The sequence below is a fragment of the Plectrocnemia conspersa genome, unplaced genomic scaffold (genome assembly GCF_051122295.1).
Source record: "Plectrocnemia conspersa isolate PC_06_02 unplaced genomic scaffold, ASM5112229v1 ptg000005l, whole genome shotgun sequence".
In the NCBI taxonomy this organism is placed as follows: domain Eukaryota; kingdom Metazoa; phylum Arthropoda; class Insecta; order Trichoptera; family Polycentropodidae; genus Plectrocnemia; species Plectrocnemia conspersa.
The window spans coordinates 10,539,132-10,566,622 of NW_028277169.1; the positions used below are offsets into that span (position 1 = coordinate 10,539,132).

Consider the following 27,491-nt stretch of genomic DNA (forward strand, 5'->3'; position numbering starts at 1 on the left):
AATGTTTCCAAAGCTTCCAAATTTTTTTATTGCATCTCTGAAAATTCAACCATGAGAATTTAGTTTTATTTACTATTTTTTGAATTGATATTTCTGGATTGGATTTAATTTCAGCGGCTGTTCAACTTTTGATGTTCCACTATAAAATTTGTCTTTTAGACAAAAATTTTACAATTAAATGGCCTTAACTATTTTTAGTATTGGCAAACATGCAACACGTGTCCATAAACTGAACAAATGTTTCTAGTTGATATGGTTGCAGATTATTTTTGGTGGAATTTTTATAACATACACTTAGGCAAAATATATTTTCATAATCATAAATTTTATGCGTGGAATACATTCCGAAATATATTTTTTGGATATATCTAATATATTGCAATATTTTGTGTTATATTATCAAGCAATATAATATTAAAAAAAAATATTCGAAAGAAAGTATCATTTTGCAAGTTGTGATTCGAGTTTTACGCTTGCAGCGTTGAAAGGACACCGTCGAGACCTTTCATATTTATTTCCAATTTTCATATATATATATATTATTTTTAACAAATTCGCGCACGCCCTTTGATATTAAACAATGGCCCCGTGATCTCGGGTGCCCATAAATCAGCCGTCGGTGGGTGCTGTGCGATTCATAAAACCTGCTAAGTTTCGCAATTCGTCCGGGCAATAACGCGTTTTTACCACCGCGAGAAGAGAAGTAACCGAGATTTTTTGACCCTCTCAGAGGAAAGAATGGCCGCTTTCATTAGAAAACGCATGACCGTAATGACTGTAATGTATCTCGGCTAATAGCGTTCCGAGGTTTTTATTCGCCAAATATTTTTCCTTCAGCTCGTTTTTATTATTATGCCGAAACTCGCCCTAATTTGCTTGTACACCACATTATCTAATAAATATCGCCCTTTTAATCTTAATCGGATTTTTGTAGCATAATATATTTCGTTAAGTTTAATTAAGCTCTTCTAGCGTTTAATAAATGCGATTGTAACTCACAATAAGGTATTGTAATCAAGTGAGGTTCATCGAAGTGGAATTTCATTTTGTCTTCGCATTCCTATTTGTGACCAAAGGGGGAGAGTCCCTGTGATCCTTATTGTGTTTGCAAAGAGGGGATGTTGTTGTTATTGCATCAACCCATTCGTTAAACCATTTACGCTTCCACTTATGTATGTACATAGAAAACATTTTGATTTTGATAATATAAAATAATTGATGGATGAAAAAGATGTCCTAGCACATTAAGCTAAATTTAAATCCTTCAATTTATTATAGCCACTCCCTTTTGTATACGTAAGATGCATGGTAGTAGGGTTGAAATAAATGCGATGTCGTCTGAATATTTCTCCTGAGACGCTACCGTATACGTTTCGTATATTTATAATATATATGTAGAAAGTATACATACAGAGAATCGATCAATTGCTATAAATTGTATGTTTGTTCAGTCTCGTGTACGACTCGCCAATTGTAATTTCTATAGACGTCTAGTGCGTTTATTTTTTATTGTACTTTTTTATTCTTCAAATCGTAAAGTTTTCCACATAGACGCAATACATAATCTGTAGAAAAATTGCAGAAAACTTGGTCCGCCATTATTGCAAGGGAAATCCACCACCACAGCCAGACTGTTTTTTGCTTCAACTACTCGACTACGTATTTCGTAAGCGCCGACTTTCGCATAAGTCTTAGATAAGTTTTTTGCCGTGGAGAATTTACTGTGTTGTAGATACGGCGGCGAAGAGAATTCAAATAGGTTCGCTCACCGAAAGAAACGCTAATTTTTCACTTAATTAAAGTCGTGTGTGTGTAGAACACAAGGTTTTTGTTTACGGGATATATGTATACGTGTTCGCTCTGAAAACGTGTACTGGTAATTCTGATATTAACCTTTGGGAAAATAAAGCACCCCGCTGTGAGATAATGGAGATGTAGAGCGCAGCAATAAATTTATATACCAATCGCGATAGAATTTGTACCAGTTCTTTATTGTTATGAAAATATAATTTAAAATGTGTTTGTTTCATTTTGCGAGATGAAGCTTTATGTTTCATTTTGTGTAGTGAATATATCTTTACTTTGTTTATTTATTTTTTAATTGAAACGCTCTTATCAATGCCTTGTTTCTGGGGCATCCCCGAAAGCCTTTTTATGGGGCGTTTTCGTTGCCGAATCGATTTTTAAGGCTTTCGCAGCCGGTTCGAATTGTCTTTATTGCGCAGAAAACGCGTCTATGATAGCGTATGGTACGGTGTACGCAAGACTTGGCTGTAGTCCCGGAGAATTATGGCCCCCGAGCTGCGGGTCGTACGTCACAAGGGGGGCCCCAGACGGGGGCCCCCAATTCAGGGGAAGTCAACCGGAATCTCCAACGCCTGATCTCTACTATTTCTGTTTGTTATCTCTGTAAACATCCGCGATGGAGAGAGAAAGAGGCGCATCTGCACCGCGAAAGCATCCGCCCAAGATAGGATTATAGTAAAAATATTTTTAAATTACGTAAAAATACTCCCTAAAGCTTTTGAAGTGACATCAAATTTTCAACATGTGTTTACATATTTAATAAAAAAAACATATCCTAATAAGTATATTGATTCAAATCTTGAGTTTTGGTTTAAAATCAAATAGGTTCCTGAATTGAGAGATTTTTTAAAGTAAAGGGTTGCCATAGAAAGCAATATTGTTAATAGATAATGTTCTAAAAGACATGCATTTTTCTAGCCAAATTAAAGGGAGTCCCTGATTAGAATCCACGTCAACATTTGTCCATATTTTCACCTCATCTATGGCATTCAGATGTGAAATGTTTGTACAGACTTAACAGCGTTTTTAATTATATTTTTTAATAGTACATGGGTTTTTATAAAATTGAAAACAGTAGAAAGAAACTTCTCGAATTAATGCTTTACAGTTCAGTTACTAACAGTACCCTCTCTAAATCCAAAAGTGATATTTCTTATGGCTTGCACCACTTTACGTTTCAGTTTGAACTCGGATAAAATAGAATACGTTACTTTTTTGTCGACACCATAATGCACAATAAAACAAGTTAATTGCTATAAAGAAAAAAAGGACCCAAAACCCATTGTGAGATAAATAATTTTATTTTTTTTACTATGAACCAATCTAAGTTTATATTTAATAATGAACGAAAAATGGTTTTATTTTCCTGAAGTTTTACGGTCGTGTCTAATATCATAGAACGTCTCGCTCTTTTCAGCAGCGTTACAGATGCGACGAATGTCTTTCGCATTTCCGCAAACGACGTTTTGAAATTTCGCCCACAGTCTGCGGTCGCAAAAATGAGAAGAAAGTATCCCTCTTATGTATATTTTTACATATATTATATATAATGCACACACATACATACATGGCAATAGAATTTATTCTATAATTACCGTCGAGCCCGTAAACCGAGTTACGCCTTTATCTACTACATCTTATATACAGTTCGGAAAAACTCCACCCACGCCTCCCCCCACCGATGCTGATTCCCAAGGCAGATATAATTCGGAATTGGATCCATTCATCCCCGAGTCTACCCCTAAAGGTTTTTGTTGCTTGCGAGAAGAAAAAACCGAAAAGGAGGAGACCCTGTCCATGGATTTCTTCGTGTCTCTCCGGTGAGGGATTGCTTTTGCGCACCCTTATTATAACAGCCCCTCTAGCGTTTCGCTTATTTTTTATATGATGCATGCGACATAGCCATCTAATTTGTCGACGGTCTATACATACCAAACAAAAATGCATCTCAGAGGGTGGGTGTAAATAAGATATAATTTCACCCCTTGATCCTTAGAGATGGATGCGAAAAATTCGTGACGCATGGAGCAATTTAGATAAGGTGTTTTATTATTTATTTCAGGACTTATTCCCCTCGAGCGGAAACGAAAAAATACCGATAAAAAATTAAAGCAACAATCGTCCAATTAAAAGTACTTATTCTTCTTATTAGTACAATCGTCTTGTCAATCTGAATCTCGTTTTCGATTGGCAACTGGTTTAGTGAACGCAAAAAAATATAAAGCATATCGAAGCGAAGAAGATGGACGGCCCTGTTTCGAATCAAGCTTCCAATTATTATCAATCGGTTCTGCGTATAAAATTATATATTATTATTATTTATATGTTTACGTTTAATTAATTGTATAATAGTAAAATATTATAAAATGTCATATTAATCTGATCAAAAGGCAATTATGAGAATATATCTCGCGTTTATCTCACTCTTTAATCTGAACTGAATACAGATTGACCAAACAAACCGAGCCATTCAAGTGATTAATTAACATTCTATCGAAAGGCGACCATTTTAACTTACACATTTTTTCATACATAGAAATAATTGTGTAATTGATCAGATTATGGCACGACAGGCATTGCATTTAGAACATGGAAGTGTAGAATAATTAATTGCCAATAAAAATGGTGATTAAGTCTAGTTTTTTTTTAATTCATCTCACCGCGCATTCTAATATTTCCTTTTTCATACTAGTACAACTTTCTTGATACGTACAAGTCCATTAGAAATGTGTGTTCTTTTTCTATAAAACGCAATTTTTCCAAATGTTACGCGACACGCGTTACGTGATTTAAATCAATCATAGAGGCGTCAGATTTAGAGAGTATACGAAACGTAAAAGCAAAGGCGTTTATCTGAGACGATAATTTGATACTCAAAGAACAAAGCAGAGTTTAAATAAAGGTGTTGTTAATTAAAATTATCTCATTTCGCTAATAAAGTTATAACACATTGGTGCGTGCGGCACGAACGACGATTAAACGCGTAATACGTCAACTTGCATTCTCAACACTCGCTAATGCAGACCTTGTGCATTATCTTTATAAGGTTTAAAATGCCACGAGAGGGCAAGTAGATACTCGGAGCCAGTTAAATAAGCAAAAAAGCCTTGTGCTCGGATGATAAAATAATAATTAAAATATCGCTACAACCTGCGAGGCGAAGATCGCGCAGCGCCATAAAGAAAACACTATAGATCTCATTTATTTATGTATGCATACGTATACAGGGTCGTCCTTAATTCATAATAAATTATTAACGGAAGATATAAAGTTACGTAACAACGCCCAAGGTCGGCTACCATTGCCTAGATGAGACGTAATGGGCCGATGGATCGTTAATAACACGCTTCAATGCGGTTATAAATCAATGAGAGAAAGCATCATAATGAGTATGTCATAATTTTTTTTCTATACATATATTCATAAATTTAGACACCACTGAATATTACCGAATAGTTTTTTTTCTATATTAACTGAAAAATATTTTGATTGATTTTATTATTGCCCTGAAAGTTATCGAGACACAATACGCATTTCAATTTTGGATTTCTCGTTTTCATCTCGTTTTTATTTACAGTTCTCATGGGGCATTCCGCAAGATGTAATTAAAGCGTTCGCCTTACATTGCGAAGCTCGCAAATAAATTATTCCGCTATGGCAAGAACAAGTGTACGTAGCGAACGCACATACTTATACAAACAAACGCACACACACATAAATAAATACACATCTGAAATTATAATGTTTCGCCGTGTTATACTGTTCCTTGTTATGCGGTTTTATCTTATGGATCGATTTTACTTTCTACTTTGGGGAAGCTGTGCGTATATGCGGTGTATAGATGTATTTTGCAATCCGATGGATAAATTTATCGTGATAGTAAATAGCGTATAAATCCTGTTTTGAGTTATATACGGCCTCTTAGCAAACGTTTGCGATGAAAACAAGCGCTTTAATTGATTCTAAATAAATACATAGTTGAAATTAATGATTTTATATAAAAATTGTAATTGTTGTGAACCGCTGTTTCAATTTCCGCCAAAAACTGATTAGATCTTAGCTAGGGCAGTGTAATTGTAAATACGAGATTCAGTTATAAATGTATAGGTAGATAAACTTTTGTCTAAAGCCCACACTTATTATTACAAAAAGTTTTATGGGTGTGATTTAATAAAAATATAATTATAGATGGTGGTCCTTAATTACGTAATTCTGGTTATGATTTTATCATTAATTTATTTTTCTTATTATTATAAAAACACTTAGTTATTTTTCAATTAAAAAAAATTAGTTATTTTTCAATTACTAATTCTAATATATAATAATAAGATTTTCTACTATATTAGTCTTAGATGTAAACTTAATCTAGAGATAAAAACTAGTTATTATATAATCAATATATACTTGTCTTTCGATTTACATAAAAAATCGCGTAAAAAACTAGGAATACGTTAAAAAACTTATTATGAATAAGAATTAAAATATAATTATATTATTTGCATGCCCACACATGCGACTTTTTTTTATTAACATATTAAACTATCAGTAGTAAGCAAAGAAATTTAAAATAAACATAATATGTATTAGGTATAATAAAATACACTAAAATTATTATTTTCAGAGTATTCGCTAACATTTCATAAAGCAGTTTTTTAAATTGTCGTTTTCAATGTATCAAATCGCTATAAAACTTTTATAAAAAATACGACATTAAAATATTTCGGTTAAGTTTGGTAACCAGCTTTATACGTCCTTTAATATCAAAATGACTGTTATTCAAAAAATAGAAAAATCTGATTTTATAGAAAAAATAAAATAAAAATGTTTACAGCTAAAGTCCGTTTTAGATAAATTTTATTGTGTGTATCAGCTTGCTCTGCCATCTGGTTTAAAAATGGTGGATTTAAAAAAAAATCGCAATGAAAAAATTGTAGAGCGAAAAGTTAAAAAAAACATATCCACCATATTGTTTTAAAATAGTAAAAAAAATTATAATCAAGTTGAAAAAAATCCGCAAGAAATAGTAAAAATGTCAAAAGAAATATTTTATTGAATTTGGTTAAAATAAATATTTAACTGTAAAAAAATAATAAAACTTTTTATATCCAATTGCAATAAAACTTTTATAAAAAATAGCGTAATTCGCCATCTTGTTTTAAAGTGACGATTTTTAAAGAATAAAAAACGTAACTTGGCTAAAAATATATTTGCTACTTGCTAATTGGAAAATGTTTATATAATTGATATGATACAAAGCTACATTTGCCTGTTTTATTTTTTTACTGTGAAAATACAGTAAATACCTATTTGGAATAACGACATCCAGGCATATCTTAGTTTTTCATTGAAACGTTCACATCTTCATTTATTTATAGATCTTCCACGCTCGTTCGATGCGAAAGCGTGCGCTTTAACAAGATCTAGGATTAGCATAAACACAGCATCGCTAACTAAGCGTCAGAGAGCAGCCCCAGAGGATATCAGATAAGTGCAGATACGTAAGGCGAAAGCATTAAAAAGGGCTGAAAAACCTATGTATGTTGGAGCTAGGTGGAATTGAATTGAATAGCCGCTCGGTTGAAAAAAATCGCGCGCTCGGCCAACGTCCGTTTACGAACGAGTTTACGGGTGTGAAAATAAAGATGCAAGCGCAAGATGGAGGGCCCCAATAATGAGGGCCCTCAGTCGGCTTGGCCGGTACTGAAAAAAGAGGTCGTAAGTTTTCTCTTCGAGATAAGAAGCCGTCCGGTTTGCGCGCGTCCGGCTGACGTACGTCATACGACAGTAGTTTATTTGGTCGGTTGTGCTTCGTTATTTGTGTTCGTCTCTCGCTTTTGTGACAGGTGCCACGATGCGAAAATTGTAGTTGCAATCGGACACCTAAGGGTGATCGAAAGATAATATTTTTCAGAGTAATAGGGTTGTCAAAATCGTATCTACAAAAGTAGGTATAAGAAAGTTATGTAAACGCTATTTAAATATAGTTCGGCGCATTTAAAAGTATCCCTTTTTATAAATAATTTTAAGTACATAGTTCTTTCCTTATTTATAACATAAATGATATAATATAACTACATACTTATTTCAGTTCATATAGAAAAATAATATTAAGAATAAGGTAGAATAATATATGAAGCTGTATGTATTTTTTGCCTATATCAAAAATCTTAAATCTATTTTTTTATTTTTTTAAATGGCTGCTATTTTAAAAAATAAATAAAAAATTGATTTTAGTTATAAATATTAATCTATGTTGGGCTATACATTAGATTATGTGCGAGAAATATTTTAATAAAAGTTTCAGTAATAAATAGTATAGGTGTGTTAAATAATTTATAACTGAGTTTTATCTCTAGATTGTAAGTAAATATTTATTATCTAGAAAATATTATTTAGACCCTTAGAAGTCTATTGATGGAACCATCGAATTGATGCATATATTCTACGCCAAATTTTAGTTTACAATTAATTTCCAAATTCCAGGTAAAATTAATTATCAAAATTAATACTATCGACTCTTTTTACCTTATAGAATACACTTATAATATTCGTGAAATTTCTGTCTACTAAAGTTTGTCACTACAATACTTCAGTAGACAGAAATTATATTGAACATCTATGCCGTGCCTTCGACTGTAAAGATAAAAGCATTTTTTGTCTGTATATTGAGCAAAATAGTTATATTTAATATAACGTGAAAATTGAAATTGCAAGCAAAATCAAATCACAGGAATAAGTTTTCTAGCTAATAATTAACAAAAACATTTGTAAACCATTTAAAAATCCATAATTATAATTTAAAACACAAATCCTAGTTTTAAAGTAATTCAATACTATGTATTACAATAATATATAATTAATAATGAAAATGCGATTAAATATAGCTATTTTAAAATTATCTTGAAGATATTAAAAAATCTTTCTAGCAAAGTAGATTTTAAAAAAAATAATAGTGTGCTATAAAACATTTTTCTCTAAAACTTTTTGTAATAAAGATATTTTTTGATTTAATTTTTGAAATAGCTGGTATTTTAAAATAAGGCGGAGGATCAGTATGAATACCAAATTAAGTCAAAAAGTTTGAGTTTATTAAAATTTTATTGATTTATGATAGTTATCGAATAAAAAATAAACATTATATTAAATATATAAAAAATGGTGTTTAAAGAATTTTATATCTTATATAGATCTTTTTATATGTTTTATAAGAATTTGATTAAAACTATAATATCATGTTCGTAAAAATTGTTATCGATTTTATTATTTTTGCTTAGTTCTTGAATTAGAAATTATATTTTTTAATCTAATTAAAAAAATTTGGGTCCACTTTATTTTATTCTATGATTTTGTATCACAGTTGATTTTAATTAATATTAAAATTAAAAATTGTGTCCTTCATAGATTTAAATATATATTATCACACAAATATTGAAGTGAATTGTTTCAATGTACAATATAAATACAATCGTATTTTATACTAATATAATACTTTCATACATGTTTCTATTGAAAGTAATGTATTCAATACGCCTATTTTGTTGTAAGCCTTACTACGAAATATGAAACATGCAACATATTAAACATAAATATACATAATAATAACAAAATAATATTATCTGTATTTAGTTTTTATGGAATATTCTAAGTTAAATATATTGAACACGCTATTGGTATTATGTTTATATAGGAAATGCTTTTTATTGTTGTTTTTTTTGTATAATATATGATATAAAAATATTGAATACAATGTCAATAAGTATTGTTCTAGCATAAACAATAATTACTGTGTTTTTAAAGGATATATAAGGCCATTGACAAGTGGTGGGCGTTTTCGATTCGCACGCGAACATACCCTCGTTAAGTATGCAAATGAAAGTTGTAATTAAAAAAGTGTAGCTCTTTTAAATATTATTTGTGAATAAATCGAAATGAAGCGAGCAATTTGAATTATAAAGTCATAATTCAAAGTGGCAATTAAGCTGCGCGCGCATGCTACGCCGCATGCGCACAACTTGCATCGACGCACATGCGCATTAAGACGTGATGTATAGTCACGCCTCCATTTCTGCTATAATATGATTAATATAATAATAAATAATTTAAAATATTATTTTACAATAAACGTAACAAATTTAATATCCATGTAGTATATAAATATATTGCGTGTACCTGTGTTTTAATTCAAATACCAGCAGAGGTATTTTATCGTGGCCTATGCGTTTCGCTATTCACCTCGGACATTGGTAGATTTAAAAGGCTCGGTGTCGGCTGTGCTGTCATTGTCCCACTGTAAGTGTCTTACCGGGCAAGTACTTGCCACTATCTGGCTGTACACACTCGTAAATTGTGTATGAAGCCAAAGATGCATTGCATACTTTCAACCCAGTATATTTATGTTATCTCATATCTACACACAGGTATGTAAGACCGGCGACATAATACACCGCTCGAGTCGGTCGAAGCGTCACGGTGTATTTTATTTTTATTAAATAAATAAAATTGTAGTAATTTCATTGCGATCACGTCGCTATAGTGCGACTCGCTATTAATCATTCATGTGGTTCAATGTCGAAAATATTTTGGAAAGACGATTATGCAATCGGTCTGTACGCGTACGTAGAATATTAATTCGATAAACGCTAATAATAAAATTTGAAGGCGCTAGAGATGATATCATCGTATGTGGTTGTGAATTTATTAATGAAAAGTAACACTGGACCACCGTGGTATAACGATAAGTCGCAGGATTTATGAGCTCTGTACTGGGAATTTTTTAATGATTTATTTAATGTGACATTCGACTGAAGTTAATTAATTGTTAATTATAAAAAAATGATTCATAACATCATAACAAACTCAAGTGTTTATTTACGAATAAGGCGTAATTTGAAATTTGATTAAGCAGTTAAAAAAATATGTTTAGATAAACTTTTTATCGTTGCTAATATAGAGCGATGTACCTAATAGGCGAAATGTGAATAAATATACTGTAAACTAAGGATTATCTTGAATTTCCCATGGGAGAGGAAGTGCACAGATAAAAATCAATACTAAATTTGGTTTTAAAATATGAATAATATATTTACAATACATTTACAATAAAGTTAAAATTCTGCAACTATAAGACCTTTGCGTCGTTCATTTTCAATATGCTTTCATTCGGATGAGAAGGAGCATTATCTATTACCAATACTGATTTTCGTGGTAGCCCTTTACTTTTATTAAAATCTCACTTCAGGAAGTTATTTGGTTTTAAAGCAATCTTCGAAGATCTTTCTATCCATCCATACTCCCTTATATAGTTATAATAATCAGCAGAAAGATTTTTATTTCAGTCACATTCTCATTCAATAATTTATTTTAAACATGGATACACCAGAGTACACTGTTTTAATTCTACTATATATTTTAAAATAAAATATTGCTCCAGGAAAAGTGTATTCTATGATAATAATCGGTGTTAGTTATTGAATACGTCTTGAGAAAAAATGAGTCTGTATTTAAAATGGTTTATGCTAGGAAATATTTAGCAATAATGAAGTTGAGATTAAATCTTAAGAAAAATATGGGCCACGCAATGAATTTTTTTCTCAATTCTTCTGAATCGAAATATCATTTAGCCGATTACAGGTTACTTTGGAATAAGTTTTGCTCATGTGACGCGATTTCTGCAGAGCGAACACGCTCGCAGGTGTAGAGGAAGACACAGTGCCGCTGCAAAGAGAGCAAAAACTACAGCCGGCGATACAAACGTCTCTATCGTCCGTCCAAAACAGCATCTCTCATGCCCATAGAGAGAGGAGGATGGAGGCAGTGGTGGCGGAGGGCTGCACAAAAATGCAACCGGCTCGTTCTGAGCAAACAGCCTTGGCAAAGAGCGAGAACAAGATGGACAGAGGCCGAGGACCGAATCTTCTTGGCCTCGTCCTGGTCGCACGCACGGCCAATTGGCCTGGGCCGCAGACCGCTGCCCAAACTCTGACGCAAACCCGTTTCTCTCGCCACAAGAACAAGTCAGCATGATAAATGCATTTATGCAACACTTCTTATTTCTTATCCGAGAAATATTCGCTTTCGAACCTTTGTGTGTGTGTCTGGTCCAGGTATCCCTCTGCGTGGGATTCTTCAAAAGAGATTTATGCGCCGGGGCCTCGACACGGCCCATATCCGTTTCAAATGCCTAAATGCCCAATTCTAGATCCGAATCATTAAAAAGGCATCAATTATTTAATGGACAATGCTGTAGAAACGATGACGCGGCCGGGCCTCTAATTTATCGAGTGTAAGATTAAAATAAATGTATAATTCGATTTTTTAAAGAAAAAAACTCACAAAAAACACAAGAGCGAATATTGTATTACAAAATTCAGTGGGCGCCAGATATAATAATCGCATTATGTGGGAGATTTATTATTTTAAATTTTGTAGACGAAAATAATGACGCTAATTTGTTGTTGATCAAATTTCAGTAGTAGTTAATTTATACTTATAAACGAATACATACGAATGATATAACTAGTAAATATTATCTATTATAAAATTATAACTTGAATTTTTAAAATTTTAAAAAATATACTGAATCACTTTTGATTCTGGAAATTGTCTTAAACTTCTTTTGATATTATATATTTATAAGTATAAGTATTTTTTAAAAATATTTTGTAAAGATTATTGTTATATTGTAGTATTTTTTATATATGATAAAACATATTTAGTTGAACATTTCATTTCCTTGTTTATAATGAACTATCAAAATATTATATTATGAAATATTTTTTAAAAATATATAAAAATATACAACTATAGATATTTTATTTTATTTAGAAAACGTTTATAAAATGAATAATACCATTATATAAAATAATCAATAATTTTATGATTGATTTTTGTTTTATGAAAATATTTTATTACAATGTTTTAATGTATTTTTAAGATTTAATTTCGATAAATATTATCAGTTATCAAAATATTAGACAGTAAAATTTATATATGTTAAAAAAATATGTATTATATAATATATGTATATCAAAAACATATAAATATAAATAATTTATTTGTTAAGGAAATGTGTAATAATGTTAAACAAAAATAGCAATGATTTTCTAAATTGTTTGTGATTTGTAAAAATATATTTAAAATATCCCTTCTATGTATTATATCTCTCTTGATACATACAATGAAGATTTATAATATTATCCTTTATCAAAATTTCAGACAGTAAAATTTAGATGTACTTAAAAATATATGTATCAAAAATATATTACTATAGATAATTTATTTTTAAGGATATGTTACTAAAAGAGTTATATATGAAATAAATATAGCAATAATTTTCTGAATCGTTTTTGATTTTAACCATATGAATTTAAAATATTTCTTTAAAAGATATTGCTATATACTAAATAATTTTAAAACAAATAATATGTTTCACATATAATAAATTCAATTTGATTTTGATATATATTATCAATTATCTAAATATATAGCAGTAAAATTTAGATATATTTAAAATATATATATATATACAAAATATCAAAAATATATAATTATAGATTATTTTTATTAATAAAGAAATGTGTGATAATATTAAATAAAATAAGCAATAATTTTCCGGGTCGCTTTTGATTTATAAGTATATTTAAAATATCCCTTTTATGTTTTATCATAGTGTCTCTTTTCATACATAGTACAATGAAATTTATTACAATATTTTACTATATTTAACATATATTTAATTTTGATAAATATTAACAATTATCTAAATATCAGTAAAATTTTAATGTTTTAAACATATATATCAAAAATATATAATAACTTATATTAAATGTGTTATATATATATAGATTTAATAAATATAGAAACAATTTTCTGAATCGTTTTTGATTTACGAGCATATTAAAACTATATCTTTCTTGATACATACAATGAGCTTTATGATAATATTCAGTCTTGCTTTGGCATTCGACCGAGTTAGTCGCGCGCGCTATCTGTCACTCTGATAACTAGTGTTTGTGATAAAAAGTGGGAATTCCCGCTGACTCACCAGCCGCCTTCGCAAGCTACGACATGTCGACTGGTAAAACATCGTCCGATTCCATTATTATGGACACCGGGCAGGTGAGTGACCATGTATCGATTAATTACCTTAAAAAGGAAATGGAAGCCTTGCGCCATGAACTCCTTGAGGAACGGCGCCTTAGGATTAGTTTAGAAAAGGAGATGGAAGATCTCCGAAAAAAAATTAAAACTAAAAAACATACTACTAACCAATCGCCAACTAAAGTTAAAATTCCTACTAACCAATCGCCAACTAACGTTAAAACTCCTACTAACCAATTGCCAACTAACGTTAAAACTCGTACTAACCAATCGCCAATTAACATTAAAAATAACTTATCCGATCCTGCGACTACTACATCGCAAATTGCAGCTCCTAAAGTAGTAGAAAAGCCCCCAGTTAAAAAGAGACCACGCCCAAATTCTCCGGAAATGTCTGATGTTTCCGAAATTGTTCGCTCAATCGAGCCCGTGACAATTCAACAAACAGTCGAAACTAAAAAGGAATCAATTCCTCCGATTGTTCTTAATAAACCCTCCGACTTTAAAGCGGCTCGTCAGACCCTATTAAACAACGGTCTTTTATTTACCTCGGTTCAAAAACCAAACAATGTAAAAATAATTGCACCTACTATAGAGCTCTTTAGAAAAATTACAAAAGTCTTGGACGAACGTAAATTCTCATTCTTCTCCTATACATTGCCCGAAGATAAGCCTCTGCGCGTTATAATTCGAGGATTAAATTCCAACTTCACAATAGATGAAATAAAAGAAGAATTAATTCGTTTAAATTTCGATGTACTCCATGTTCATCAATTAATAAATAAAACTACCAACCAGCCGATGTTATTGTTTGCCATTTCATTAAAAAAAAGTGAGCAAAATAAAAATATATATAATTTAACCCATTTGTTACATCAAAAAGTTTCAATCGAAATTCAAAATAAACCAAAAAATACTTTACAGTGCCACCGCTGTCAAGTCTTTGGACATGCTGCTGTGAATTGTAGGGCAGCACCAGTTTGTGTTAAGTGTGCAGGCCCTCATGTGGCATTAGAATGTCCACACGGTAATAAAACAGATAACCCACTATGTGGTAATTGCGGTGGTAAACACCCTGCTAGCTATGGCGGATGCATTAAAAATCCTAATAATAAAAAAAGTGAATTCTTTAAAACAAAAAACAGTAAAAAAAATGATAATACAAAAAATCAAAAGACATATTCACAGTCCCTAAACTCTGAAATACCGACCACTCAGTCCGTACCTATTGAACCAGTAGAAAATACCCCAGCACCACTACAGGATATTAATATAGTTAAAACTATAATTGAAATGCAGCAGCAAATACAAGCGCTTATAACTAAACACTTAATTAACATAAATCAATGAAGTACGACTTATATAACAATAGTATAATAATAATCCTAAGACCGAGAGTAAACTCGCGAACAAAAATATAGAAATTAACTTAAAAAAAAAAAGAAGCCCCTATGACTAATCCTAATGACATTAAAAACCCAAATCGTAAAATACTAAGAATAATGGCCTGGAACGCAAATGGCCTACGTGATAAGAAAAGTGAACTCCATCAATTTTTATTAGATCAAAATATAGATATTGCTCTTATCTCCGAGACACACTTAAAGAACTCGATAAAAATTAACTTTGCCAATTTTACAACTTACCGCACGGATAGATTATTAGGCGCTGGCGGCGGAACAGCAGTATATATTAAAAATAATATAAAACATAATGAAACGAAAATAAACGCGTACGCGCAATTAGAAGTAACGAGTATAGAAATTAAAACCGATGAGCATTCTCCAGTCATAATACATTCCGTTTACACTCCTCCCACACCAAAATATCCCATAGAAGATATTAAATCACTGTTTAATTATTCACAACCCATATTTGCCGCAGGTGATTTTAACTCCAAACATAAAGATTGGAATTGCCGAGCTACCAATCGCAACGGTAGAACTTTGAATAATTTTGTTAATGACATTTCTCATAGTAACATACACTTAGAAATACCGTCCGTGCCAACTCATTTCTCTACTCGCGGAGGCTCGGACATATTAGACATTGCCATCTGCAAAGATCTGCCCGCGTGTGAAATAGAAGTCCATAATAGTCTCGCATCAGACCACAACCCGGTAATATTCACGCTTGAAATTAATCTAAGAAATAATAATCCAGCCCCACAATCGCATAAAATACTATGGGACTTCTTCCCCTACTTCGTTGAGAAATCCCTTCCTGGTATCAACATCTTAAGAACTGAAACTGATATCGACGATGAAATAATCGAATTTAACAAAGTGATTAAATCTTCAATTGAACGGTGCACCGTTAAAAACAAAATTAATAAACATGACCCCCTACCCAAAGAAATTAAAGAATTAATTAGAGAAAAGAATCATTTAAGACATCTTTGGCAAAATTATCACGAAAAATCGGTTAAAAGACAACTTAACAAATTACAAAAAGAAATTAGAATCGCTATTGCTGAACATAATAATACTACTTGGGAAACCAAATTAAGAGATCTAAAACCTGAAGATAATTCACTTTGGAACACTTCAAAAATTCTTCGCCGCGAATCCACTGGCATATGTAAAATTAAAACAATAACGGGTAACTTTGTATATACAGTTGAAGAAAAGTGCGAAACTATAGCGGACAGTCTTCAAAATCAATGCTCGGTCGATTTAAGTAAACTTAAACGTAAATTTAAAAATAAAACAGAAAAGTGCCTAAAATCTTTTTTTGAAAAAACAGTGGATACTAATATTGATATAAAAATTACACTACCTGAACTAGAAAACATCATCCGTCTACTTCCTAATCGAAAAGCACCCGGCAATGATTCCATACCAAATAAAGCTCTCAAAATCCTCCCCCCAAGTGCCATCAATTATTTTTTAAATATAATTAATTCTTCTCTCGAGTGCCTATACTTCCCGACGGTGTGGAAACAAGCAAACGTAATAATCCTTCGCAAACCGGGAACAGACCCTTCATTAGCCTCTAGTTACCGACCTATAAGTTTGCTACCCGCTGCAAGCAAAATTTACGAAAAAATTATTCAAGCCAAATTATTAGTTCATGTTAAAGAAAATAAAATCTTGCCCGACGAACAGTTCGGCTTTAGAAACGCACACTCTGCTACTGATCAACTTCATCGAGTGGTGAAACATATCCAAAGGGGCTTTGACAAGAGAATGTCCACTGGAGTAGTGTTCCTGGACATCGCCAAAGCCTTCGATCGTGTCTGGCACACAGGCATCATATTCAAACTAATACATTTCAAATTCCCTGCTAATTTAATTAAACTAATCAACTCTTTTTTAAATGGGAGAAATTTCAACATAAAACTTGAAAATCATTTGTCAAATCCCAGACCTATAACTGCTGGAGTGCCCCAAGGTTCAATACTGGGTCCTTTATTATTCACTATATTTACGAGCGACTTTCCAACCAAGCACCGCGGTAACGACATAACTGCTCTATTCGCTGATGATACAGCTATTTTGTGTACCTATAAAAATCCTCATCGAGCGGTAATTAAACTTCAAAATAAAATAAAAAATATTGAAAAATGGTTCGACAAATGGCTGGTCACTGCAAATCCACTAAAAAGCGTCGCAGTAATGTTCTCTCTTAGAAGAAAAAAAGCCTTTGCTATAGAAAATTTAGCCAAAATTAAAATGTATAATAAACCGATAGAATGGCATAATAAGGCCAAATACTTAGGTCTTACCTTAGACTCTAAACTTTCGTGGAAACCACACATAGACACTCTAATTCATCGAGTTAAATACACAAGAGCTAAGCTTTACCCCCTTCTTTGCCGCAAAAGTAAACTAAGTATAAAAAATAAACTGCTAATTTATAAAGCAATAATCAGACCCGCAATGTCTTATGCATCCCCTGTGTGGGGATACATTATAAATACTCGCAAATACCCTCAAAAATTACAAGCCCAGCAGAATATTTCACTGAGAATCGCAGCAAACGCTCCTTGGTATGTTCGCAATTCGATGTTGCATCAGGATCTAAAAATAGACACACTTAAAAATCATTTCGAAAGGCTTAATAATAGACACCGCGAACGAATACAAAATCATGCAAATGGCTTAATAGCTGATTTGTTTGATTAATTCCAGTTAATATTTCTTAAACTCTAATAAATAAAATAATAATTAAAAGGTGATGCGTGTTAACACACACAGACACCAATCCTCGTCAAGCAGGTGAGAGACTTAAGTCTAGAAACTGCGAAAAAATATTAGATATTATAATGATAATATTTTAGTGTATTTTTAAAACTATTCTATGTTTAACATATAATCAATTTAATTTAATTTCGATCATTATTATCAATTATGAAAATATCAGAAAGTAAAAATACATATGTATAAAAAATATCAAAAATATGTAGCTAGATTATTTTCTTAAGAAAATATTTATTGAATGTGTTATATAGTTTAGTTACTATATAATGTTTATTAAGAAAATGTGTAATAATATTAAATAAAAGTAGTAAATATTTTATAAATCGTTTTTAATTTATGTAATTTGATTTAACTTGATAAATATTATCAACTATCAAATTATCAGACATTAAAATTCAGATATAACTCATATATATATTTAATACATACATATATTTTTCTAAGAAATTAATACAAATAATTTAATAGCACTAGATTTTTTTAAAGAAAAGTTCACTAAATTTTTCATTTATAATTTTTTTTAAATCGTTTTTGGTCGTAAAAACCTGTAAAATATTAATATAAATTTATTATATGAAGTAACTTTTTGGGAGGATGACAGATTAGAATGCTACAATATCATGAAATTTATTTAATGTCGATAAATATATGTATATCTGAATATTATTTCAGAAAATTATTTTTTTAATCGTTTTTGATATTGGAAAACGCATAAAATACTACATGTATTTTGATAAATATGCATACTAAATTTTGAAGATTTTAATGAAGATGATAGATTACAAATGAATTACAATTTTTTTTAATTTAAAGTTTCTTTCATAATCAATTACATGACCTAAATTATTTAAAATAAATTGTAAAAGCAATGCAAGAAATTTACTACAGCTAAATATCGGTGTAATATATTACTAAAAGTAAAGTAAAAGTTATTATTTTTTAAACATATTAATGAAATATACATCTGAATATCGTTTAATATTATAATTAGGTACTCTGTTAATAAAAATCTTATTAAATATTACCATGCTAAAATATTGAAAAGAAACAAAATTAATCTTACCATAACAAAAGTGCACAGAAAACTTATTCATGTGATTGTTACACGTGTGTGTTTATACGGATTTGTATCTACGTTAAGTAACTACGTGGTTGAAACTTAAAACGGGAAAGCTTTCTAATATTATTAAGTCTTGATATTGTTAAAGTGTGGCAAGGGTTAACAAGAAACGCCGAGCAGTATAAGATGTGGCCATTCCCTCAGGAATCGCTTGAGATTGTGAGGTTTTTGCACGATATACTATGCACACACACAAGTATAAAGTTAATCTAACTACACGCTTATCTATAGAATAGACCGAAAGTAACTTCAGGTTTATTAGATGACCAAATTATTTAATTAGCACTTTTGAATTCCCTTTTAAACTTTTGCGCTACCCTGTACTCATAGCATAAATATTAAAGTGAGTCAAGTGTACAAATATAGCAAATCTAAAGCGCTGAGGTCATTTTTTAGACATTTTGCGGTCTTCGCGTTTTAATTTACGACAATGTCGCCGTCGCGCTCTGTAATACAAGAATATCTGTCTTGTGTTCCGACTTCAAACGCTCCTCCGCCAAGATTTACGCACAACGCTTTGCGTAAAATTTTACATTATAAAGACGCATCGCGTTTGTTGTTACAGTGTAACGTAGTACGTGGTTCAAATAGGTGCGGTGCGTTGCGCAAGTTACGGATTTTACAAAGAACACGTCCTGATCTTCACCAAACTTCATCAAGTCTAATTTAAACTTTGATTATATATTACGCGCAGCTGTGTACTTTAAAGGTTTCTTCTCGCTCGCACACTTTTCGGCTGGGCCGCCGGGAAAACATCATGTTTTGTAACAATATGGCGGCGGGCGTATTTCATTTTCGAGCCATTAATCACGGGGGAGCCCGTGACAAATGCACCTTCACGGAAAATATACGTATTGGTCATCCCACCTTACGAAACCTTCTCACACGTACATGATATATGTATGTATTTTATACATCAGTTAATATTTATTATGTTATAATTTTATAGCCTTATTTAGCAAAACAATGGTCATTAAATAAACATAAGCATACAATAATATATACATTTCCAATAGTTACTAGTAGCTTTCGCAATTAGGGTTTTGATCAGATTTAAAATTGCTCAAATTGCCCGACTCTTGTATGTCTATGATGTAACCGGAAATTGAAGACCAAATCATGAGCTTGTTGTAATATTACATTTACGTGGTTTAAGTAATTTTACATCACAAATCAGATTGATACTAGTTTTTATTCTATACATATTACATATATAGATTACTGAAATATTTCAGTATATATTATATATATTAAAAGTATATATTACTTAACAAGCAGCGTGTTTCGTAAATTCATTTTACCCATCCTTGATTCAAATAACTAGTCTGACGCTACCCTAGGGATGATGTAAAGGTGTTTTATAACCCATTCTATCGCAACTAGCTTACCGTATCAAGTGACAATTAAATTAATTACAACTAAGGGTTGAAATATTGAATAACATCACGTTACAAGGATATATATTATATATAATTTTTGGAGTAATAATAAAAATCGCTTTTAGAATTACGCTCATGGGTCATATAAAATGTATTTGTTTTATTGTACTCGTTCGTGTTTATAAATAAAAAGAGTATAATCTCGCTCTGGGCAATTTCTAATCAATTTAAATGTTTAGTTTGACCGAATTCATTTTCGTTTATTTAGTTTATTATTATATACATTTATTAAAACTTTTCTTATTAAAATAAAATATTGCTTAGATTCAATATTTATCTTCTATCAAAATATCTGATAGTAAAATTAAAATATATTTTAAATATATAACTATAAGTATATTATTAAGGAAACGCTTATTAAATTAAATATACATGGTAGATAATTACTTGAATCATTTTTGATTGCCAAAAACATTTTTTCATGTGATATATTTTTTGATATATAGAGAAGTTATCTATCAATATATTTTAAATTTTAACTAAATTTTTCTTTTACACTAACTTAACATTCTCCTAAAAAATTCTGGGGAAATGATATATATATTTAACATTTCATTATTTCATTTCGATAAATATTATTAACTATCAAATGTATTTATACGGTAATACATTTTGTAATTATTTTAGTTTCTTTTGCAGCTTCAACATTAAATAAATATTTAGTTTAAGTCTTTAATTTTTAACCAAATAAATAATAATAAAACAGTGATAGGACTAAGTATCATTAAAAATTTGAAATTTTATAGAGGAATTAAAATTATATTATATTTTTGGCAATCTCAGTCATTCTAAAAAAGATATTTTAGGCTATATCCATAATTTTTTTAAAGCAATGATTTATATAATTTATCTATCGTGTTAGTTTTCAAACTTTTCAAAAATACGAACTTTCGTGACTGACCTGGTTTTATCATTACCTTTCTTTTTTTATTGCTCAAACTATTTCTTTAAAAAATAAAATACCATTTATATTATATGTTCTAGTTTAAATTAGAACTCTAATTTTTTAAATGTGCAATTGAATTGTTATGAAAATTATGCTTTTTTATTATTAGATTTTTTCATTTCCTTTTTTATTTCTAGGATTAGAATCATAGCTTTAAATGCAACTAAATTATGCAGTTAAACATAAAATTATTTGTGATATACATATATTTATTGTATTTTACAAATATTTTTTTATCGATTTTGAAAAATCTATTACTTTGATTTGATATATTTTTTTTATTTGGAGTGGAATAATAATTTGTGAAAACATAAAACTAAAAATTATTTGCTAATATTTTATATATATGTATATGTATGAACTATATTTTTAAAGATAAAAATTAATTTAAAAAAAAATCTATTCGGATTTTGTAAGCTTTTATTTTAAATAAAATAAGAATACAGTAAAATCTCCCAATAATGCAGTGAAAAAATATAATTATAAATTTTTTATTTGTTAGAAATCATCTGCTAATATTTTGCATCTATGTTTATATAATATATACAGTTTTTTTAAGATTTAATTAGCTCTTATTCATTTTAAAAAATACTTTTTTTAAAAATAGTTTCGTATTTCTCATTTAAAATAAACGCTTATTTTTAATTTAGAGTTAAATAAAAATATTAATGTTTTATTTATTATGAGTTATTTTGTAAAATTTTGTATATATATATATATATATATATATATATATATATATATATATATATATATATATATATATATATGTATATGTATATATATATATATATATATATATATATATATATATATATATATATATATATATATATATATATATCTGTATTTTTAAATATCAAATTAGTTTTTATTCATTTTTAAAAATAATATTGGATTTACTTAGCTTATATTTAAAATATATAAGCTTTTTGATTTCGAATGAGGTAATAAGAAATATTAAATTTGATTAAAGTAAAATCATACAGTGAAAACATAGAAAAAATCATGGCTTATTACCTAGAAAGCATTTGCTAATATTTTGTGTATATTTACTGTATTTTAAAAAAGCAAATTTTAAATTTGCTCTGAAATTGAAATTTTGTTTGTAGTAAAATAATATTAAGATTTATTTATTCTGTCGTTCATAAGCAGTAAAAATCTTTTAATATTTTGTATATATAAACTGTTTTTTTAAACATAAATTGTTTTTTATTCCTTTTTTCTATTTATAAAACATTTTATATATGAATAAACATATACTGATAAGCTATTTCAATACATAAAAAACTTTCACAATTATTCCTGACATAGTTTGTTTATATCAATAAATTATAAATATACTTTTAAAAAAGATACATGAATTTCTGTAACACATAAAAAGTGCGCCTTGTTTAGAAATAAAAAAAATATTTGCAATAAAATAATAATTTAAGCTATTTATTCTGAATAAAATGCAGTGAAAATGTAGACATATTTATAGCTCATTCACTAGAAATCATCGTCTAATATTTTGTATATAATTTTTTTTTATTTTATATCCCTATTTTTAGTATTAAGTATTTCAAAGTTAATCGAAATATGGTTCGCTTATATAATATAATTGTTTGATATCGACTCTAAATCACCAAATTTAAAATAAACTTGTATAGAAAAGCTTAAATGAAATACCGTTACATAATTTTTATTACTGATTAACTGTTCTGTAATATATTTAGAAGTGTGCTTTGCTTTAATAAAATAACTTTTTTAAAGTTCATGTATTCGTAGGTTTTGACGTCACATATAAATTACAATCCTTTTTTTTATTTTACTTTTAAGTATACAGTGAAAACCTATTTACTAGTATCATATTCTAATAAATTATGTTTACGTGTGTTTTATAAAATATTATTTTTTTCTAATTTTATAGCTTTTTATATATCAATGAAATATAAATATTTGTATAAACTTATAAGCTATTCATATAAAATAACTTATGGTAATATATTAATGTAACATATATAATAAATTATGAAGTACGCTTTGCTTTGAAATAAGGTTCCTGTATTTTTAGGGTTTGAGGTTACATATTATTATTTAATAAGTTTTATAAAATTTTAAATGAATCATTTTGAATAATAATTTGGGCGGTTCACTTTGCTTTAAAATTATAACTATTTTTGTAATGTAATCATACATTTAACTAAATATTTTTATTTACTAGAAATCATAGTATCAACCTCTATAAGGTTTTAATTGGACCAAATTAGGGTTTGATTTGTAAGATTTAATTTTTTTTATTACTATCCTAATGTATTCAAAATGCACTGGTGTAGCTTATCGTAGTAGTAGCGACGTATTATAATTTTAATTAATGATTAATGGCGTTCTGTAATAGATTAAGAAGTGCGCTCGTGCGCGTTAGCGAGTTGGTTAGTTACCAAAATTCGAAATTAATTAAAAGCCGCGTGTGTCCGATTTAATTGGACGCGTTAAGAGTGAGTTTAATTATTCCGCCGGCGTACTATGTAATATATCACGGCGTCCGATTCGCAGATAGTCCGTTTTGTATGGCGTAGTTCAGAAAATCAATGGACCGTGGAAAAGGACGACGGCAGAGGTGGATAACGAGAAACCGGAACAAAAAACCGTCTACTCTTCGGCGAAGGGCGGCATGTCATGTCTCCTGTCCACCAGGACGGAACTTGACATGGTCAGCCAATTATATCTGACAGGCTGAGATGGCGGCCCGGGGCGATGCTTCCATAGACAAACCTCCGTGAATAAATACGGCCGAGACAACCGAGAGATTCATCACCGGCGTGTGTGGATTGATATAAACGTGTAATTTGTTTATTGTGAATATAAAGTATAATCAACTTTCTAAACCCGAGAGTGATGGGTCTTTAAACGCTTGAGGTCCGAGTGATCGATCGAGGAAGCGATAAAATTAACATGGGGTCTGATGATATTTTTTAATCAAGAAAACCCTAGACGCAAGTGAAAACGATAATAACGAGAAAGAATTTGGCATGGAAGCGTCGTTGGGCCGAAGTTAACTTGGCATTGTACTGCGTCTACTAGGTTTATATTTATAACGTGTGTACACACGTTATTTTATTATTTTTTACTAAAAATTACACAATGGGTCTATAAATCTCTCGAGATATTCCCTTTCTTTCTATAACGAATTCGATTATAACGAATTTTCGTGCCGCTCTCAGTACAGCACAACAAACACAATATAACGGGTGAGCAAGCGCCTTCGTTCCGAAGCTATTCATCAAGTAAATTATGAAACGGAAAGCTCGAATTACTACCTACTTGTTTGCCATACACGATTCCACGCCTTAATACATTGATGAATGATAAACCAGAGATATCTAATCTTCATGCTGAGCTTTGAGCTTTGCTCAGCGCCGGCCTGAAGATTATCCATCTTATGTAAAACTCGGGAAGATTCCTCAAAGACGATACACAATAATTTTTTCACGAATAACACATAAATCGTGCTCAATGAATCGTTATCTTAACAATTTTGTAAACTTCAACACATACTTTATTTTGCTAGCATATAAGATTAAACTTTATAATTGAAAATATGGTTATAAAATCGAGCAAACTTTCTTTCAATATTCGATTTTATTTTTTAACACTTCTTGAATTTTATTAGTACACTTTTGGCAAATTTTAGAAAAGTTCAAAATATTTCTATATCGAGTTTAGTTTATAAATAATTTTATGTAAAAGTAAAAAATAAATATACTTATATAACGAGATAATTATATTATTTAGATATTTTTGTCGAGCTACAGAAATTGGCCATTATATATTTAAAGATTTATTATTGGATAAAGAGATTTTATTTTATTTTTTAAAATATGTTTATCCGTTATTTTTTAACCGGAAGCCCCGTAAATCTAAATTAATCCGGCTTATTTATTCCGAAATCGTGGCATGGTGCTAATTTCATTCAGACGCCGCCGCCAGTTTACCGTAAGCTCGGGACGCTCTCGGTGAAACTTAGGTCCTGTTTAATATTTAAACGGTGGACCCTAGGCTAAAGCTCCCCCCGTCGCCATGGAAACGTACCATTTACATAATCCTTCATCTTTCGTACATCCCGAAGGCTTTCGCGGCGCCCGGGAGCGGCGCGCTGAAAAAATGAAACAATGGGGAAGAGATAAAGTACGGGAGATTTGTCGGTTTGTGATTTTTTTCAGCAGCGCAAAAGAATTCGTCCGCACTTCCGTTTTGCGCTCTTTTATATACATATGTATGCAGGGTGTAATTTATACCTAAAATTAAGGCTTGGATATAAATAAATTAAAAAATAAATTTGTAAGATTAAACGTGTGCGTATATATATATATGTATACATACACGGGATGCTAACGGTCGTGTAATTCACAAAGATTAACCAAATCCTGCATAAACAGCGGTTAGCTATAAACACAGCATCCATTCTGAAGTTTTGAGACACGACGCCCCTGGGCATTGGTGCACCATCGTCGGTTTCGAAACTCAATATATGTTTTTTAAATAGAAATTTAAGATAAAATACACGTATGTAAAACATTAGATTGTATTATTAAAAAAATGATTGGTTTACTAAGTATAGATATATGTTATATAAGTGTTAACTTGTGTGATAAAAATATAATATGAAATGTTCAAATATTGTACTTATATAATCATGTTAAGTTGTATCAGTTTTAAAAATGCAGGTAATTAGCTTATTGTATATTGAACGATCTAGAGATTTGCCATATGTTGATCAATTATGAAGGATATATGTATGTATTTATGTAGTAAAAACCAAATAATAAATTTAAATATAATACAATTGTTATAGTAGATAGGCGTTGTATGTTTGCAGTTTTATTTAAACAATAGTTTATATAAAGTTTTACCATCTTGTAGTGCTTTAGATAGTGCAAATGCCATCAAACTATTGTACACATTAAAATTTAATGACATTTTATGATTTTATGACATTGTGTTAAATGCATTTATAGAATAGACTAGCTCAGTTAATATGTAAAGAAAATAATGGGATTAAAAATAATATTGCTGAAGTTTTCACCATTGAAACAACACAAATACGTCAATAGCTCATAACAATTAAGATGGTTTAAATGTAATTTGAAAAAGGTTTCCTTTAAAAAATCTTGAAAAAAAGATTCCTGAGATTTTTTTTTTTAAATATGAATGGAGAATTTCATTCTAACAAAAAAATACATAAGCATATATTTAGAAAAGTAAGTGTATTTTTGTGGTGTCTTGAAAAGATTTTTTAGTCAGTAAAATTTAGTGGTGATTGAATTTAAAAGAGTCACCTGTAGAGACACGGACTCTTCATTATTAAATGATACAAATTTGTTATTTAAATCCTTTTAAGAGAATTGGTTTTGCTCTAACTAAAAATACATATTATTCCCTCGGTAAATATACTCAAAGCTTAGAATGGTATACGTATTTTCGGAATTAGCTTTTAGCAAACGTTATAAGTTGTATAAATCCATATATTATATCATATAAAATTAATTTGGTGTCATGCGAATAGTGCAGTGTAGAAAGATTTTAAATCAATCAAATTTAATATTTTTAAGTGAAATTATGATTATTATATATAATTACTTGCACCATGTTTAATTTTCAAGTCACATTTATTATTAAATGACACGAATCAGTTTTTAAAACATTACTAGAAATAATTGGTTTTATTTACACTAAAAATATCCATAATTTACTCGGTAAATAGATACTCAAAACTTAGAAGGGTATGAGCATTTCTTAACCAACTTTTAGCAAACTTTCAGATATTATTTTATATATTATATTATACAATCAATTCGGTGTCCAGCAAATAATATAGTTTTTAGTAAGGCAAAATA

At 29.8% G+C, this 27,491-nt stretch overlaps 2 protein-coding genes across 4 annotated transcripts in view; both read left to right on the forward strand.

Annotated features, from left to right (window-relative positions):
* LOC148234831 (uncharacterized) overlaps positions 1–17,461 on the forward strand; it is a 144,468-nt gene extending 127,007 nt beyond the window's left edge. The window contains exon 2 of the mRNA XM_088185464.1: positions 13,494–17,461. Within this exon, the coding sequence (XP_088041590.1) occupies positions 13,873–15,255 (1,383 nt within the window). The 5' untranslated portion in view covers positions 13,494–13,872 and the 3' untranslated portion in view covers positions 15,256–17,461. The remainder of the gene's footprint in view (positions 1–13,493) is intronic.
* LOC148234832 (homeotic protein ultrabithorax-like) overlaps positions 1–27,491 on the forward strand; it is a 193,527-nt gene that overhangs the window by 95,415 nt on the left and 70,621 nt on the right. The window lies entirely within an intron of this gene.